The sequence below is a fragment of the Echinops telfairi genome, unplaced genomic scaffold (genome assembly GCF_000313985.2).
Source record: "Echinops telfairi isolate 266 unplaced genomic scaffold, ASM31398v2 ScPeMD7_23;HRSCAF=83, whole genome shotgun sequence".
Classification (NCBI taxonomy): Eukaryota; Metazoa; Chordata; class Mammalia; order Afrosoricida; family Tenrecidae; genus Echinops; species Echinops telfairi.
The window spans coordinates 11,609,862-11,627,567 of NW_022103920.1; the positions used below are offsets into that span (position 1 = coordinate 11,609,862).

The 17,706-nt window shown below is 49.9% G+C and overlaps 1 protein-coding gene across 1 annotated transcript in view; it reads right to left on the reverse strand.

Moving 5' to 3' along the window:
- LRGUK (leucine rich repeats and guanylate kinase domain containing) overlaps window positions 1-17,706 on the reverse strand; it is an 88,481-nt gene that overhangs the window by 55,109 nt on the left and 15,666 nt on the right. Inside the window, exons 3-6 of the mRNA XM_045288922.1 lie at window positions 15,819-15,919; window positions 12,477-12,558; window positions 3,930-4,054; window positions 8-151 (exon numbers count right to left, since the gene is read on the reverse strand). Of these exons, the coding sequence (XP_045144857.1) occupies window positions 8-151; window positions 3,930-4,054; window positions 12,477-12,558; window positions 15,819-15,919 (452 nt within the window). The remainder of the gene's footprint in view (window positions 1-7; window positions 152-3,929; window positions 4,055-12,476; window positions 12,559-15,818; window positions 15,920-17,706) is intronic.

Genomic DNA, 17,706 nt, shown 5'->3' on the forward strand with positions numbered 1-17,706 from the left:
ACCTCACCTTGTTCTCCTCCAGGTTGAGCACTTCCAAGAGGTCATGGTTCTCCAAGCCTTGGAGGCTGCTGATCTGATTGTTGGACAGATCCAATTTCTGCAGCACTTTCAGCTCCTCCAGACCTGTGATCTTCTCAATCTGGTTGTTGCTCTAAAACGGACAAAACCAACTTAGTCTCTTAAAGGCCTCCCTGGAGGAAACGTCCTAATGAAAGATCTTCATTCAGGATGCTGGCCCAAGCCCCTTCCAACCAGGAAGCCGCTCTCGGTTTGGGGTCTTCTTTCCCCTCCATTTCCACCTATCATGCATCGTTCACATGCCCATGCATCCTGGGAAGAGAACCTGGTCCTCTGACTTGAAGACTTACAACGTAATACTAATCGTTCAAGGTAACGCAAGATGAGTGTTCAAGTTCGCAGTAGGAAAGACAAACGCTACGTAATCCAGTCTCCTTAAACAGCTCAACCAAGGCCTAATGGCAGCACCGCTCCATGGTGACCTACAGAGGCATCACTGCAACATCATGCTTTCAACTTTACCAGGAAGCACTGAGTTGCTGCAGTGACTGAAGAAAGGTGTTTGCGGAAATCTGCTCCATGTAGTTACCTCGTGTCCCGTGGGCTCGTGGGCTCTGAGAGCGTGTGATGCTGGTGGCTCTTAATGGATCATGCCTCCCAGGAAACCATACTCTTGAGCACTCCCATCTCCTTGGATCTAGGCTGGACCTATCACTTGTCTTGGCCAAAAGGATATGGCGGAAGTACAGTAAGTCTACATCAAACACTTACGAAGGCGCTGCTGGGTCTGCTTTCCTGTCTTAGGAGCCCTTAGCTACCATGTAAGAACTCCAGCAACCGACTGAAGAGGCCCCCTGGGAAGGCCACATGCAGGGAAGCTCTGGAACTACATGGAGAGACAAAGTCAGCCATCCCAGCATCTCCCGGAAGCCCCGTCACTAGCAGAACCACCACCCAGCCGAAGTCAGTTCAGGTTACACAATCACTAGCAAATAAATGTGTTTTTTCTAAGCCACTACATTTGGGGGTTGCTTCTGATGGTGTAGTGATTATGTTTGGGGCTTCAATCTGAATGGTTGGCAGTTTGAAACCACCAGGGCCTCCTCAGGAGAAAGACTAGGCTTTCTACTCCCATAAAGAGTGTCAGTGTTGGAAACCCGCGGGGAGAGGAGGTTGTCACTATAAATCAGCAGTGAGTCTTAGGCAACATAGAGCCCTGGTGGTCTAGGGGGGTTGAGCATTGGGCTACTAACCTCAAGGCCAATAGTTCAAACGCACCAGCAGCTCCAAGGGAGCAAGATGAGGTTTTTTGCTCCCGTCAAGATTTACAGCCTTGCAGGCCCTAGGAAGCAATTCTGCTCTGCCCCATTGGGTCACTGAGGCAGAATTGACCCATTCCATACTGCTGTGTGTAACTAATGTCTTCAATAGCTCACATACTAGTGTCTTCTCAGAGAAGTAGAATAAAACACAGACTCAAATATTGTCTTCTTCCCCAACCCCTATGAACCCAAAACAACAAAAAGTAGCAAGAATAATTTACATTTTCTTGTACCCTGTCCAATATTCTCATGCATGTCTTTCTTTGAGTTCCTTGTCTTCAGGTCGAAGAATGTTACTGTAAAACTTACTCTTCAGTGTAGTGGTGAATCGTAACACAGAGGGATTTGAGTTTCCAAGTGATGCTATGCTGTGTTCGCCCTATAGGTCAGGGCAGAACTGACCCTTTGGGCTGCCAAGACTTCAAATCTTGACTGGTGCAGCTAGCCTCCTCTTGCTCCCTCAGAGTGGCTGCTGAGTTTGAACCGCTGACCTTTTGGCCAACAGGGAACCCACTCTACCACCAGCAGTTGGCATTGACTTGGCGATGGCAGAGATTGTATTGATTTATTTGGAGATGCCTCTCGTTAAATTTTCAAGATGTTTAACATGCATTTAATAACTAGAAAATTAAAATGATCATATTGCTCTTCCATCTACAGTATTTTTCCTGGCATACGTTTCCAAGTACATTTAATAGCAAGCCTGCAGACTCATTCTACTTTTCATAAGAATTTACTGTTATAGTGAGCAAGATTTGTGTTCGCTCATATAATTCAACAGCTCTTTAAATTGATAGGAGGCCAATAGTCCATGTAGCTGGGTGACAGCACATGGGCGATGGGAAACTATGCTCTTCCAGGGATCTTGAAAAAGAGCCATGAAAAAAGTCCATCGTGAAAAGGAAGTGCATTCATATGCCAAAGTCCTACTACTGCTCCAAGCTCAAAAGTTATACACGGGAAAGAAAATCGACACTAAATATGAATATCCATAATATCCATATTCATTTAACTTGTTGAAATAAGACTACACTATCCCACTCAAAATATGCCTATAGATCAATTTTATAGACAATACCCTTCTTCCCAAAGAACTTTGAAGTGTTTTAGATGTGTCAGATAGGCTGTAATTCTTCTCTGCAGTGTCTCTGGTGGCTTTCAAAGTGGTAGATGGATAGGAGTCGTGGGAGACGGAGAAAAGTTTAATTAGATAGCCCGGGGTCATGAAAGCAATCCGCAGGGGCCAATATTCGGAACGGTGGCTCTTCTGAGTTGTCAGCCGCCTAGTCAACCTTTTGTCCAATGTTGAAAGCCTGACGGATCCTCCACGACTTGGCTACCCCATTTCTGCTTAAAGGAAACCTTCTCTTGAGAGAGAAGGCCTTTTCTTAAATAAATGAAATTAAGACTATACTTAATCTGCAAATGTGGGAGGGGGGGAAAACCCCAAGGCAGTGCATCATACCAAAGCCAAACAGATAGAGCTTGAAGTGGACTGACAGCGGCCGCACAGTGGGCTTGAACACGGGACACTTGTGAGGGTGGCGCGGGAGGGACCCTGCTGTGTTTCCTTCCCTTGGATATCGAGTCGCCACGAGTCGGAACCCACTTAGTTGCACCTACACACACCACCACCTTCAGATGCCTATGGTTAAATGAGACGAGGAAGGCAAATTCTATTTGTCAAAAAGACCCTGCCGATCACCCCAAGATACCATTTCAAAAATCCATTTAAACGCCTTCCCAGGGGAAACTCAACTTCAGAATGGAATAAGTGAGAAGCCTCGCTGAGAAGCCCTGGTAGTGCAAAGGGTCAGCATTTGGCTGCTTACCCAAAGGTTGGCTGTTCGAACCCCGCCAGACCTGGCCGATCTGCTTCCGGAAGGAACACAGCCTTGGAAAGCCTGCAGGGCAGTTCTACTATGGCCTACAGGCTCACGGGAGGTTGGACTCCTCTCAGTGACCCACAACAGCCGCCTTCTCCCTGGCTTGAGCACCTGCCCGTCCACCCAGAGCCGGACGTAAGGAAGGACAGCAGAGGTGTCCCCGGTGAAGAGTTGGAGAGGAAGAAGGGAGACTCCTGCACGATCCATGACAATCACACTTCAGCCCCCAAATTAGCGAGCCATGCTGGTCTTTCAAAAATATCCCGTTCATCTTTGGGATGTTAATGCAAGGGAACTGCTAGAATTCAGGGTCCCCAGAGAGCCTCCGACTTGTTTGAAAGAAATAAAAGTGTAACCTGCAATACATTTTATGCTTCGATGCTATTTTCACGCAGAAGATGTTGCAACATGTGTTTTCCAACCACTGCTAAAATGGTCCCTTTCTTTCTCAGTGCAAAAGAGTAACAAAAATCAAGGCATCTTTTAACCAATTGACTTTGGATGCTAAATTTGAAAGTCATTGGAATGGAGCACAGAACGCGGATAAGGCCAACAGAAGACAAAGAGACAGACAGGGAGGAGCCAACAAGACCTTAGACCGCGGCACGCTCATAAAGGAGTGCACGCTTCACTCATTTGAACCTGGACACCCCTAGCCCCACACACTGGCTACTGTGATGAAGAGCCCTGGTGTGACGCTTACCAGGCAAAGGTTCTTGATTGGGAGCATGCTCAAGCCGTCGATTGTCGTGATCTTGTTTCTGGCCAAGCTCAGGTGAGTTAAGTTACAGCAGAGCTCGAGCCCTTTGATTTCCTGAATTTGGTTGTCTGTTTACCATGAGTGCGTTTAAGGAAAACGTCCACTGAAATCATTTGGAGAAGAGAGAATGGCCCAATGCTAACTCATCCTTGGAAGAACCGGAAAGTCGCATGCATAGGACAAGGTGGAGAGCCACAATAGGAGGAGCTTTCAAAACACTCCAACTTGAAATGTAAATTATATTGCTGTTCAGACTGCTTGTCCGGTTGGCTCAGATGCACGGTGACCCTGTGCGTGTAGCAGAATGAAACCTTGCCCAGTCCCACGTTCTAGTCATGATTGTTGGCACGTTGGAGCCCCTTGTGGTCACTCTGGTGGGGATTCATCCCATGGAGACGTTCCCTTGTCTGTGCGGCCCATCTCCTTTACCAAACACGATGCTCTTTCCTAGTGATTGGTCTTTCCGGATGGCGCGTGCTAAGGAAGCAAGATGAAGCCTCGCTGTCCTTGCTTATTTTTAAAATCATTTTCCTGGGGGCTTTTACAGCTCTTATAACATTCCATACATCAACTGCATTATGCATATGTATACATATGTGGCCATCACCATTTTCTGAACATTCACTTTCTAGTTGAGCCCTCGGTATCAAGTTCTACGACCATCACCTCAAATGACACTCTTTAAAAAGGCATACTCAGGATGGGTGAATCAAGAGACGATCCCTAGAATAAAGGATCCGGTGGGGCACGGCAGGGGAGGGGAGGGGAATGGCAGGGGAGGGGAAGGGAATGGGGGGCTGCTATCAGGGAGTACAAGGAGGAAGAAAATGTTTCGGAACTGATGGTGGTACTGATTGAACTACCCTGCATGATAAGATTGAACTATGGACTGGTATGATGTCTGGATTAGCTCCTCAATAAAATGGCTTGAAAGAAACAAAAGGCGTGGCTTCTGAGGGTGCCGAGCCGGACAGTGCACACAGTAAGGACTCATTTAATCAACGAGGAAAAGGAATACCATTGTGACACCCAGTGGCCTGCCTGGTTCGTTCACGGTCTTCATGAGCGATTCATGTGCTTCGCATGGGTGGTCTCACTGAGCCACAACAAGCACCAAGCTCTAGCCGCCTCAGAGGAAAACCAGATGTCATCCAGAGCACATAGGTGGTCTGGAGACCCAGTGCCCTGTTAGGGCAGAGAGCAGCCCTTTCTTCCGGCCTATATTGGTTTCTGCTTCCCCTTTCCAATAAGCGAGGCTTATGCTCTGCCTGAATTTCCTCATCTGGTGCGCATGCGTCCATTCATTGCTAAAACTGTAGTGAAGAATGTCTGTCTTCCAACCTGTCCAACACTGCGGTCTCAGAGTCACCCATTCCACTCACCTTTCTGCCCTCCATCTCTGTGACTGGAACCATGTTCAATGATTCATCATGGCCCACGATATCAAGACCATGGATACTATTTCTCCAGCAAAGCCCCATTTCCTCAATCAGGTAGTGTATAACATCAGTCCTGAAGTTGCATGCAACCTTCAGACCATCCCATCACCCATCCAGATAGGGCCTTTGTTTTTTTTAAACACCTCTTTTAATCACTTCCTGCCTTGTCATTTGTTCCTCTGCCAACACAGCTCCCCTTGAACACAACAGGCACCGCTGATACCCCCTGTTCATATTCCCAACTCACTCTACCCAATGTGGTCAGGTTCGTGGTTTCAAATTCTACCTCAACTAAGAGTCTCAAGAGAGGTCTTCCAAATGCCTCAGTTTTGCCCATTACAGTCTTCCCCGCTAAGCCTTCACCCAACTGTATGCCCCATGAAAACCCAATGGGAATTCTCCATCCCCGTCCTTTGGGTCGTCTCGGTAGTTTGTAAATGTATCAAGCACGTTTGACTTGGCAGATATGTTTTCCCCATGTCAAAAACCCTGCCCACTCAAAGAACACACTGCTCTTCTTTCCTGTTTTCCGGGTTCATATTAAATCGGCATCTTTATGTATTCCATCATGACAGCTAGCCCCCCTTTCTTTATTATTACCTTTTAGTTATACAAGTAAGGACAAATGCTCAGGTGGGAGAGCATGCAACAATATAGCAAAGGATTACTGTCTAGAATACATAAAGGAGGCGGTTAAATCTGTAGTCAAATAGACAAAGTCAAGTGGGGAATAAACATATGGGAAGACACTGGACTTCACAGGCAGTCAGGAGAATGACAATTCAGATGCCACGCTGTTCCTGGGCACTAGCTTGGTAAACACTTTGAAGTACAAGGTTTAGGGAAACGTACACCTCAGGCTACTGGCTGAGAGCCTTCCTCCTAGCCACTTCGGATGTAATTTGGCCAGATCAACTATAATGGTCAAGGCATCACTGCGATTCCATTTCTTGGCAACCCCTCTAGATAAACTAGTATTTCTTTCTCAAAGTCTTCTCTACTCAGCTTTCAGTCCACAGTTATCCCCTTTCTACCAACTCTCGCCGTTATTAGCTACCATTGAGTAGGCTCGCCCTTCAAAGCAACCCCTTGCACAAGAGTGGATTTTGTGATACAGAGGGTTTTCATTGGTGGATTTTTTGCAAGTAGGTGACCAGGCCTTTCTTCCTAGTCTGTCTTAGTCTGCATGCTCAGCTGAAACCTGCTGGGCATCTGAGCAACGTGCCAGCCTCCACTGATGGGCTGATGGACAGGTGGTGGCTGTGCATGAGGTGCACTGGCCAGGAGTAGCATCCCGGTCTCTGCATGGAAGATGAGAGAATTCCACCATGTAACCCCAGGCACCTGCACCCCCTGCGCCTTCAGCCCCACTCCCCACCACACCCCATCCCTGACCAAACTCTGCTGGAGCGTAGTCAGCAGTAGTAGCACAATGCCTTTTCCTTGTATCTCTCCCACAAACAGCCGATACACACGTGTCCACCCGCAATGGCAAAGGGCAACAGAGAAGGGCTGCTTCACACAGAGCCGTGTTTGCCTTCAGAAGCATCGTCCTCAATGGCTGATCTCATTTTAAGAACCTTCCCACACAGGTGTTCGCCCTTCCTCCTAACGCTATTCTTGGGACTTTTCCATCCGATGAAATACAGCAAGCTACAATGAGTCATCCTACAGGGTTAACCCACTTAGGCATATTTTCATTGTTAGAGGCCACTACCAGGAGGAGACTCAACAAACGGGGTCTCAGCCTGCTGCGGGCAGCGCCAACGTGCCTTTTAAAATGAGTCTGTGAATAAATCTTTTTATGGTGGAATCTTTGGTGGGTGGGAGAAGTGAGGGCGGAAGCCCCGTGGCATCTAAGAGGAACTTCCTCACTCGGGAAAAGGCCACCGCTGTCTTTTCCCGTTTGGACGCTGCTGTCAGGAGTTTACAATGCTCAGCATGAATTATTCACCAGCTCAGTACATACGCTGCCTCATTTGTCTACAAACATAAAATATGGTCCAGGCGCACAGAAAACAGTTGCTGGGGAAGAAGGCGGAATCCATCACAATTCTCTGAGTGGAGAAAGCCAGGATGATCGCTTTAATCAAAACCAATTCCGAGAAGATCTATAGCAGCTCACGGCTGAAAGATGCTCTCCATGATAGGAGCCAATCTCTCCCAGGAAGGAAGCCTGTGCACAATTTAAATGGCCCTGTGATTAAAGTGGCAATTACTCCGTGAATTGCAGTATGAAGAACACGGTAGCATTCAGAAGTCTAGCCCCCTTGGCTACATAATCTGGGCTGTGTAGCTGAACCTCCTGGGCTTCAGGATGCTATGCATTTAAAATTCGAAGTCTTTTTTATTCTATAGGATTTTTAAAAAATCCATAATGAATTCTATAATTCTTTAAGGAGCTCTGGTGATGTAGTGGTTACGAGTTGGGCTGCTAATCCCAAGGTTGGCAGTTTGAAACCACCAGCCACCACTCTGTGGGAGAAAGATGGGGCTTTCTATTTGGGTAAAGAGTTACAGATGCAGACACTCACAGGGCAGTTTTACTCAGTCCTCTAGGGCCCCTGAGTCTGAATCAACTCAATGGCAGTGAGAGTTTGGGTTTCATTTTATGATTCTAGTTTCAGAAAATAGGTTCTAATAAATAGCTAGTCAATAGTTATGGATAAAGAATAGAGTGTTTTCCTTCTCAAGAATAAATCCCTGTATTTAGCCATGCTATGTTTCTCACCCTGAATTTAGGATGATTATCAATTAACCATCAGTTATTCAAATAGGGAAAGAGCATCATAAGACAAACTAAAATAAATAAATACTGATCTCCTACAGCTCTTTACAAATCAGAATTGACTGCATAACAACATATGATCTGCAAGGTCCACAGTTCAAAGCCACCAGCTGCTCCTTGGGAGAAAGGTGAGGCTTTCTACTCCCGTAAAGAATTAGTGTCTCGGAAACTCACAGGGGCAGTTCTACCCTGTCCTACAGAGTCACTATGAAGTCAGCACTCGCTCAATGACAGTAAATTTCAGTGGATTTTTTGTTTTCATGGCCTTTAATAAAGTTTTAGGGGCTTTTTTGCTACCAAATCTTAGAAACTTCATTAAATAAGAAAATATGAAATTTTTGTATCTATCTATCCCTTTTTGCCCTTCCATAAAGGCAAAATCATGCCTTTATTATGCTCTCACAGGTCTTCTTCATCTTTAATAAGATTTTTATTGCTGTTATGAATGGTGACGCTTTTAAAAGTTGTGTGTTCTAATTGCTCCTGGTAGAGAGAAATGCAGTCAACTTCTGTTTCCTAAAATCGCACCCAGCCACTTTGCTCAATTCTCAAAACTCTGCTATTTCTACAATACTTTAGTCCAAGCTCTCTTTTATATTCTCCGTACAGAATCACGTCACCTACAAGAAATGACTTTGATCTTCTTCTTGCCCACTGTTAGACCTTCCATTTCGTCCTCTTGTTTTATGGTGGGCACTGGCTAGACCCTTCCGAAACAAAGTCAGAGAGAATGGCAGAGAGGGGCAACTTTGTCTGGACCCTGAGCTTCAAGGAGAATGCTTAGATATGTCCCAGGTTAAAGTTTGTAGGTATAATAATAATAATTTGTAGACATTCTTTATCAAGTTGAGAAAAGTCTTCCCTTTACTTACTATCTTTCTGAGGTCAAATAAAATTTGTTTTCTAGAAAAAAAAAGGAAAATTAAAAAAATGTAGTGCTTTATATATTTTGGGTCCCCTCAATTTAACTCATAATCTTCTCATATGGACTTTTGCTTTTCACTGTTAGAGAAGTTTGTAAACAACACCATCTGCCTATGCACAATATATGCTTAAACAGCCCAAAGAGAAGCATTCTTAGCGCTGTTTAAAAACTAGCCATCCAAGCAGTATGATCACTAAGTGTTGTTGCTGTTGTTGTTGTTAGGTGGCATCGAGTCAGTTCTGACCCACAGCGATCCCTTCTCTGCACAAGAGAATGAGACAGTGCCCAGGCCTGCTCCAACCTCACTGTAGTTTCTACACGTGAGTCCACAGTCGCAGCTACTGTGTCCATCCAGCCCCTTGAGGGCCTCCCTTGCTCTCACTGACCTTCTCTATTCAAGCATGATGTCTTTCTTCTGAGACTGGTCTCTCCTGACAGCAGGCCCAAAGCCCATGAGATGAAGTCCCGCCATCCTTGCCTCAGAAACCATGACTCTTCTGACTTAAAAATTCGTTAAATTGTATCCTGTGGTTTGAACTCCAAATATTCTGTGTGTGTGTGTGTGTGTGTGTGTGTGTGTGTGTGTGTGTGTGTGTTTCCTTTGGCAATGCCTTGTTGCACAAAATAAACAACTCGCCTCAGATTCACAGTGACCCTACAGGAAGGAAAGAGTAAGATTATTCCCGGGGTGTGGGGTGTGTGTGTGAGGGAGGGGGTGTTTCTGAGCCTGTTAAAGCTGCAGGATGAGAAAGCTTCATCTTTCTCCCTTGGAGTGGCTGGTGGTTTCAAACTGCTGACCTTGTGATTGGCAGCCCAAGTCCTGTGACCCACTGGACCACCGGAATATTTGAAGGAGACTATTTTTCTGGGAGACAAATAGCTCTACACATTGATCTCCAAACAACGCATGTCCCATTTCTACTTTCAAAGGTCCTGAATGAAAGTCCTCAATCGCACCAACGATGGATGGGGGCACCCCAGCAATCATGAAGATGGCTCAGGACTGGCGATGGTCCCCTTCCTTTGGACACAAGGCCACACTCAACTGGAGGCCACGAGCCACCACCACAGGCTCCTCCTCTTCTACTCAACAAAACAAAACACAAAACTCACTGCCACGGAGTCAATTCTGACTCACGGAGACCCTAAGGAGCAGACTAGACCTGCCCCGGTGGGTTTCTGGGACGGTGACTCTTCACAGGAGTAGAAAGCTTCATCTTTCTCCTGGGGAACAACTGATGGTTTCAAACGGTTGACCTTGCAGTTCGAAGCCCACTGCTTAACCCCGATGCCACCAGAGCTCCACTTCCAGCAGGTGAGAATGTGTGGTCAGCTGACTTGTAGACGGGGCTTCTTGAGTTGAGTGCGCAGCATATTTCTGGGGGCAGGGGTCTTGTTCAAAAAGCAGGTTCTGATTCAGGAAGAGTGGGTGGGAGTGCACGAATCTGCATTTCTAAGACGGGCCAGCAAGGCTGGAGATGTTCATCTCCCAAGACGGCCTGCAGGACATACTGTCTGGAATGGGTTTCTGAGCAGTGAGGTTGTACCATTTCAATCCCTAGGAGACTCAAGCGTGGGGCTCCTGCAGAGGAATGCTTGTGAGGATGGTGCAGGATCGGGCGGGGTTTGGTTCTGCGGGGCAGAGAGCGGGTCGCCGTGGGTAGGAACCCACTTGACGGCACCCAACCACCGCCACCACGTGACACCCAAGCATGACACGAGGGTTCACAAGTGGGTGAGGCCGCAATCAGAAAGAAATGGCTTCTTTCAAGTACGTCATCTCCCCATCTGCTGAGGCTGGTGTCCACACACGAGCTCTGGAGGGACCTGGTGCTCTGTGCCGAGCTGCCCACCACGTAGGGACCGAGTTTCGTTTTATAAAATACGTCTGCAAGAAAGTGTGTCTCCGACACTGGATGGATGGACGGATTGGGATAAAGAGTTGTAAGAACCCCCAATAAAATGATTTTAAAAAAAGAAAAGAAAATGTGTCTCCGGCCCCCACCTCTCAGCCTGTGACGAGGCTGTGTCCTGGGTACAGCCTGTCCCTGGAATTCCCTCTCCTTGCTGGCCCACGAATCCTCAGGTGGGCAGAGAGCGTCACAGAGCAAGAGGAGGGCTGCTGCCTGGTTGCCCAGAGGACATGGGCCCTGGGGTAACGAAGACTCGGGCTCATTAAACTCACAAGTCCCCAATGAGCCCTTTACGCGATAGACCTTGGAGCATGCTGACTCGTTAGGAGACACCAATTTATATGGGGTCCTGGCTTGTGCAATACATGGGTTCCTGAAGTTGTTACAAACCAAGTTCGTTGGTGTGTGTGTGTGTGTGTGTGTGTGTGTGTGTATGTGTGTTATGTTCACTAGACACAATGAAAATACACTCAACCACTCGTCTGCCAGTTGTCACAGCACTGTCACGGTGTGTGTGTTGCTGTGATGCTAGAAGCGATGGCCACAGAATTCTAAATGTCAGTAGAGTCATCCGTGGTGGGATGGGTTTCAGCAGAGCTTCCAGACTAAGCCAGACTATGAACAAGGGCCTGGTGATCTAATTCTGAAAACCAGCCATTGAAAACCCTGGCGGGGGGGGGCACAATAGACTAGCATCCCATGTGGTGCAGGATGGATGTCAGTGGAGAAAGTAATCAATCGCTAGAGACGCGCATCTTGTTTGGTCAAGTGGTGGGCCCATGGAAGCGAGGTGAGCCCTTACGGAGTTGGACTGAGCTAGTGGCCACCACGAGGAGCCCAAGCCCACCTGCTATGGTGAGGCTAGTGCAGGACAGGCCGGGCTTCGTCGTGCTGCCCCTGGGGCTGCCCTGAGTTGCAGAGCCTTGATGCCAACTAGCAACAGAGAGGCTTGCGACGGAAGGAGAGATGAGGGTGGATTGTTTGTAACGTAAACAATCACTCGTTTTCCCTATGGCAAAAGCCGGCTTTCCAAATGGTGAAACTGGTGTCAGAGAGGGCACCGCTTTAGGGACACCGGAAGGCATTGAAATCAAGTATCACCGTACCTGCATTTTAGAATGAACAGTAAACACGCGGGGACCAGGAGCAGCAATGCCCCTCAGCAGTGCAGGGAGAAGATGCTCCTGGCCAGCTCAGGCTGGAAGTTTGATTCCTCAGTAAATAAAATACCTCCCCCCCTCCCAAAACCCACCCCCCGACTAGGGAACACCAGTTCTCCGCCACTGAATGAGTAATGCATCCCCAGTACATTGCTTGGCTGGTAGTGTTTCATACCCCTCCCTGCCCGGCTCTCCCACCCCCTTACTCAACTAAAGAATAATGTCCCACATCCTGCCCCGGCCCCTTTACTCATTCAAAGGATACTGTCCAAAATCAGCTTCGTGAGAGCCTGGTAAGCAGACAGATCCGTCATTTCGGAGATTTGATTGTAGGAAAAATCCACTTTCTGGTGAGAAAAAGAGGACACAGGCCACACCTTGGTTGTCATCCCCAGGAGGCCTGGCGGTGCAGAGGGTTGCTTGTTGGGCTGCTGACTGTGTAGTCAGCCGTTCAAAACCACCAGCCGCTCCTTGGTGAGACTTTGAGCTCCCGTAAGCATTGGCAGGCCTGGAAACCCAGCAGAAACGTGTGCTCTGTCCTCGTGGGAGGCTGGGGTTGAATGGACTCGAGGACAGTGAGTCGGGGAGTGCTGGGGGTGGGGGTGGGGTGTGCCTCTGGGGCTGCTCATCACCAAGTGAGCAGTTTGAGCCCACCGGCCGCTCCTTGGGAGAAAGAGGAGGCTTTGTGCTCCTGCTGAGTGACTGTCTTGGAAACCCACAGGGGCGGCTCTACTCTGTCCTAGCGGGTCCTTTTCATTGTTCTTCACCATCATCTGGTGTCTATTGTACAGAGGGTTCTAGAATCAGACAGAATGCATGGTGGGAGCGCATTCCCGTCAGCTCCTGGTGGGATACCATCGGCCTGTTTTGAGGGGGTGTGAGGAGGAGCCCCCTCCCCAGCCGCATGACCATATTAACACCCCTCAAGCTTCCAGGCCTGCAGTCCCCTGGCGCCGTGTTAAGCAGGTATTTCAAATCTCTTGCTTCTCCCCTGGATATACCTCAATTTCACCCCTAACTTCCCATGACTTCTACCGTTTGCTCTAATGCCAGGAACGAAAACACACTCGCTGCCACGGAGTCAATTCTAACCGGTAGTGGCCCGACAGGACAGGACAGACTGCCCCCGGCGTTCACGAGACTGTAACTCTTTATGGCCATAGAGAGCCTCGTCTCTCCGGTGGAGCGGCTGGTGGTTATGAACTGCTGACCTTGTGGAGAGCGTCCAACTTGTAACCACTCCACCACCCAATGGCAGTGAGTTTGGTTTGGGGGGGTTGGGGGTGTAATAACAATAATACTAAAACCAGAAGACCATCTGGGGATGCATTTCTAACTCTCTGGATCAAGGTGACAAACGTTTCCCCACCAGCACCTTTCCTCCTTTGGCAAGCAGCATGATTGATGCCTGCTCGCTTCTGGCACCTGTCTACCGACACCTGTGTCTGGGCCAGGGCAGATCAGCAGAGCCTGGTTTACAGAAAGCCAGGTATCCAATAAACTGAGCTTCCCTGGGCTTACTTACTAGTCTGTGATGATCAGTTCTTCCTGGGCTTCACCAGGTCCCAGAGAGGTTAACCCTGGGAAGAAGTGTTTGCTACAGACTGGTAAGTAAACCAAACTAAGGCCGTGCCTACCTGGCTGGTGGGGTCATCCACCTTCCAGGGCTCCCTGGGGGCGAAGGCTTACTGAGAGGCCTCAGCGGGGACTCGGGTGTGGCTGAACTCTGCTCTGACATCCACCGGGCCCGGCACGTGCCATCGGATCCAGTGGGCACTCACGTCACCCACTGCCAAGGGCAGAGACACTCCACGACACACACGGGCTCTTGCGCACAGTTTGGAGGGGGGGTGCCCCACACATGGGCTCCCATGCACAGTGTGGGGGGGGTGTCCCACAGACCCCACGTGGGGAGGAGGCAGGGCTGCTCAGGGGACGGGACAAAGGACGCAAGTAGGTCTGACAGAAAAAGTGCCAGCACTGGGCTCCCAGACAAGGCTTCCATCCCCGCTCTGCCACCTGCCAACGAAGCTTAAGTCTGTGGCCGCACCTGGCCGCACCTCACCTCAGTGTCCTCATCTGTGTGAGGGGCCAGTCTCACGGCCGCCCGCACAGTGTTTGTTTGGAGGATTGCCTGAAGACCCTTGCCAACCCGCACTCCTCCCGGGCTGGGCTCTGAGCTGACTCCGAGGAGACCCATCCCCACGCGTGGAGACAGACTGCCACGCGGTTCTACTGCAGAGCGGCTGGTGGGCATGACCCACCGACCTTCAGGTCAGCAGCCACGCCGTTTCTCGGGACTTACACTGGACTCTCAGGGCCAGGGCACAGGCACGGGTGGTTGCTGGTGGTTCTCGGGGGTCCGAATGTGTGGTCCACGCACCAGGAACAATAGCATCACCCCCTGGCATCAAGCCAGTGCTGACACACAGCGCCCCCCGTGGGATTCCCAGACTGTAAGTGTTGATGGGAGTAGAAAGCCCGGTCTTTCTCCCATGGAGCTGCTGGTGGCTTCTAACTGCTGACCATGCAGATTGAGGCGGGCCCAACACATAACCACTACACTCCCAGGGCTCTCCGGTAGCACTGGGGCTTGTTAAACATGGTCCTGCATGCCCCACCCCCAGATTGCCTGAGTCCTGGAGGACTTCCCGAGAACCACCGGGGTGTGGGTGCCCATGAACTGGGACACCCTGCTGCCCCTGGTGCGGTCAGGGCCCTCCCTCTCAGGCACCGTCCAGAGATGTGCAAGAGCAGAGCCGCAGAGGAGAATGCATCTGAGGGCTTTCTTTTTTTCCCTGAAAAAAGTAAAGCTTGGATCAATACCCTACACTCACCGCCACCGAGTCAATTCCAACTCACCGGGCCCCAAAGGGCGGAATAGAACTGCCCCGGGGGGTTTCCCAGAGACGGCTCTCTTGACAGGAGCAGAAAGCCTCCTCTTCCCCCCAAAGAGCAGCTGGTGGTTTCAATCTGTTGACCTTGGCGTTAAGAGTCCCACACGGACCCCACTACGCCACCAGGGCTCTGTAAGGAGGGCCCACTTTGAGCCCCGGAGCCTGATGGCGTGGTGAGCTCTGCGGCGGGCTGCTAGCGGCAAGGTGACAGCAGGGCTCTCTACTCCTCTGAACAGTCACGGGCCTGGAAACCCACAGGGCAGGTCTGCTCTGTCCTACGGGGTCGCTGGAAGTCGGCATGGCCCTGACTGCAGCGAGTTGTTTTGCTTTTCCTTTGAGCCCACAAAAGATTTTTCACAGCTTTCCCGGGCCACAAAGCGGACTTGAAAATGTTCTGCTATGATACAAACACAGCAATAATGAGTAGCCTGTGAATGAGATGGCAGCAGGTGGGAGTAGATTGGGGGAAATTGGTCCTTGGGCTTGAATAACTGGGTTTTAGAAACTCTTCCTAAAAACCCTTGTTTGCAGACCCATCATCCCACTTTCCCCAAACACATGATCCCGAGCTCATCTGTTCCTGGCGGACACTTCCCCTCAGTTCCCCAGGCTTCTTACGGCTCCCTGCCCGAGGCTCTGTTTCAGGGCCCTTGGGATCCCTCTTTGCCAGGCGCTGAGATGAGGCAGGGAGTGAAGTTGGTGCGGCCTACCTTGAGATTCCTGGGCGGGTTGAAGTTGAAGAATGTAGTCAGTCTATTTTGAGAAGCATTCAGTTCCAGCAGGTAAGGCATACAGCTCACGCAAGACAAATCTGGGGGGTTGCGGGGTGAGGAGACAGACAGTGAGCACCGTCCAAGGTAAGCCAATCTCAACACACACGAGACGGGGTCACGGTGTGTGAAACGTACCGCTTTTAAAAGATGTGGGGAAACCCTGGGGCGAAAAGCAGAGACTTCCATCCCCAAGCCTCCCTATGGCTTTGGGACCCTTTTCTCCAGCCCATCCAGCTAAACCATGCCCTTAGACATCAGCACCCTGTCCCCACGCTACTGGTCCATCCCACCCAATGCTCCGGAAAGTGCCGGCCTCAGAGGAAACGCTGGCAAACTGAAGCCCGAGATAATCCCTTTGATAATTAGCTCCTACCTAACGCAATCTTGTCTACTGGGGAAGGCTGGAAAGGCCGCCGCGTTTAAAGGACTCTCTTTGTTGTGGATTACATTTGGTCTTTGATTTGACTTAACCCTCCGTCCCCTTCATAATTAGGCAAGGTTTACATCGTGGCTACTAATTTGCTTCGCGGCGTCTGGGTGGGTTCACGTACGGCGTCTGAGCTTGTGGGTCCTATTCTGAGAGGATACGCCGAGCCGTGAACACAAGGCTGGGATTAAGGAGCGAACGGAGGCTCTACGGCACAAAGTTACCGCAGGAACATAACAGTTGTCCAATAGTCCTGTGCCTCCCTGTCGCTCAAGGGCCAGTGCCCTTCCGGGCAGCAGCAGCAGTTCAGAAAAGGGGACCCTGCTCAGGTATGTGACCGGGAGGATGCCCGGCTCACCCTGTAACTCCCATCTCTGGCTGGAAATGACTGATCCTGGGAAGAGCAGATTCCTTGTGATCCTGGCCTAGATTGGAGAGCCAACGACCACAACACTCAGAGGACATTGCCCCGTCCTCTGGAGATCAGTCCCTGGAGAAGCACACCATGCTTGGTCAAGCGGATGGGCAGCGAAGGAGAGGGAGACCCTCAGTGAGGTGGACTGACCCAGTGGCTGTAACAGTGGACTCGGGCACGGGAGCCCTGGGGAGGCTGGCGCAGGACTAGGCAGTGTTTGGTTCTGTGGTGCATGGGGTCGAGATGGGTCAGAACCGATTCAAGGGCACCCTAACAACAACATCTTGCTCTGAAGAGCAGCTGGTGGGTTTGAACCAATGACCTCTCGGTTGGCAGTCCAATGCCTAGCCCACAGCACCACCAGGGTTCCTTATCCCTCTGCTAGCTGGTGTAAAAGAGGAAACTTCATGGCACAGTGGGTTAGATGTTGGGCTAGTAACCCAAAGGTTGGCAGTTCAAACCCACTAGCTGCTCTTTGGGAGAAAACTGAGGCTGTACGCTTCAGTAAAAATGTACCAGCTCAGAAACCGTATACAGGGTCTCAGTGCGTTGGAATCCAGTTAAAGGGGGGGCTGTACAGAGAGTCCTTAATCCCTTGGTGGGAAATAACAAGGGGGTGGAAGGTGGCTGCCCAAAAGGGAAGTGAAGGAGACCCTGAAATGGCTACACTCTTTGTTTGTGGTCTCTGAGCTCAGCTAGTGCCCATGTGCACGGCTGCAGCAGGCCTGGCTACGGACGCCTGAGCCATCTAGTAGGAGCTAGTTCTCAGAGACCATTTCACACTTGGTAGGTGGCCAAGGGGCCTAATTCATTCAGGGGGAAAACATGAGCCAGGCTGCTGGGCTTCTTAATTTGGCAGACTCTGTACATTGGAGACCAGGAGGCACATAGTAGGTTACCGGTGGGCTGTTACCCACAAGGATAGCAGTTTGAACCCAACAGGGTCACTGTGAGTGAAAACCCTTCTCGATGCTTTGATCAGC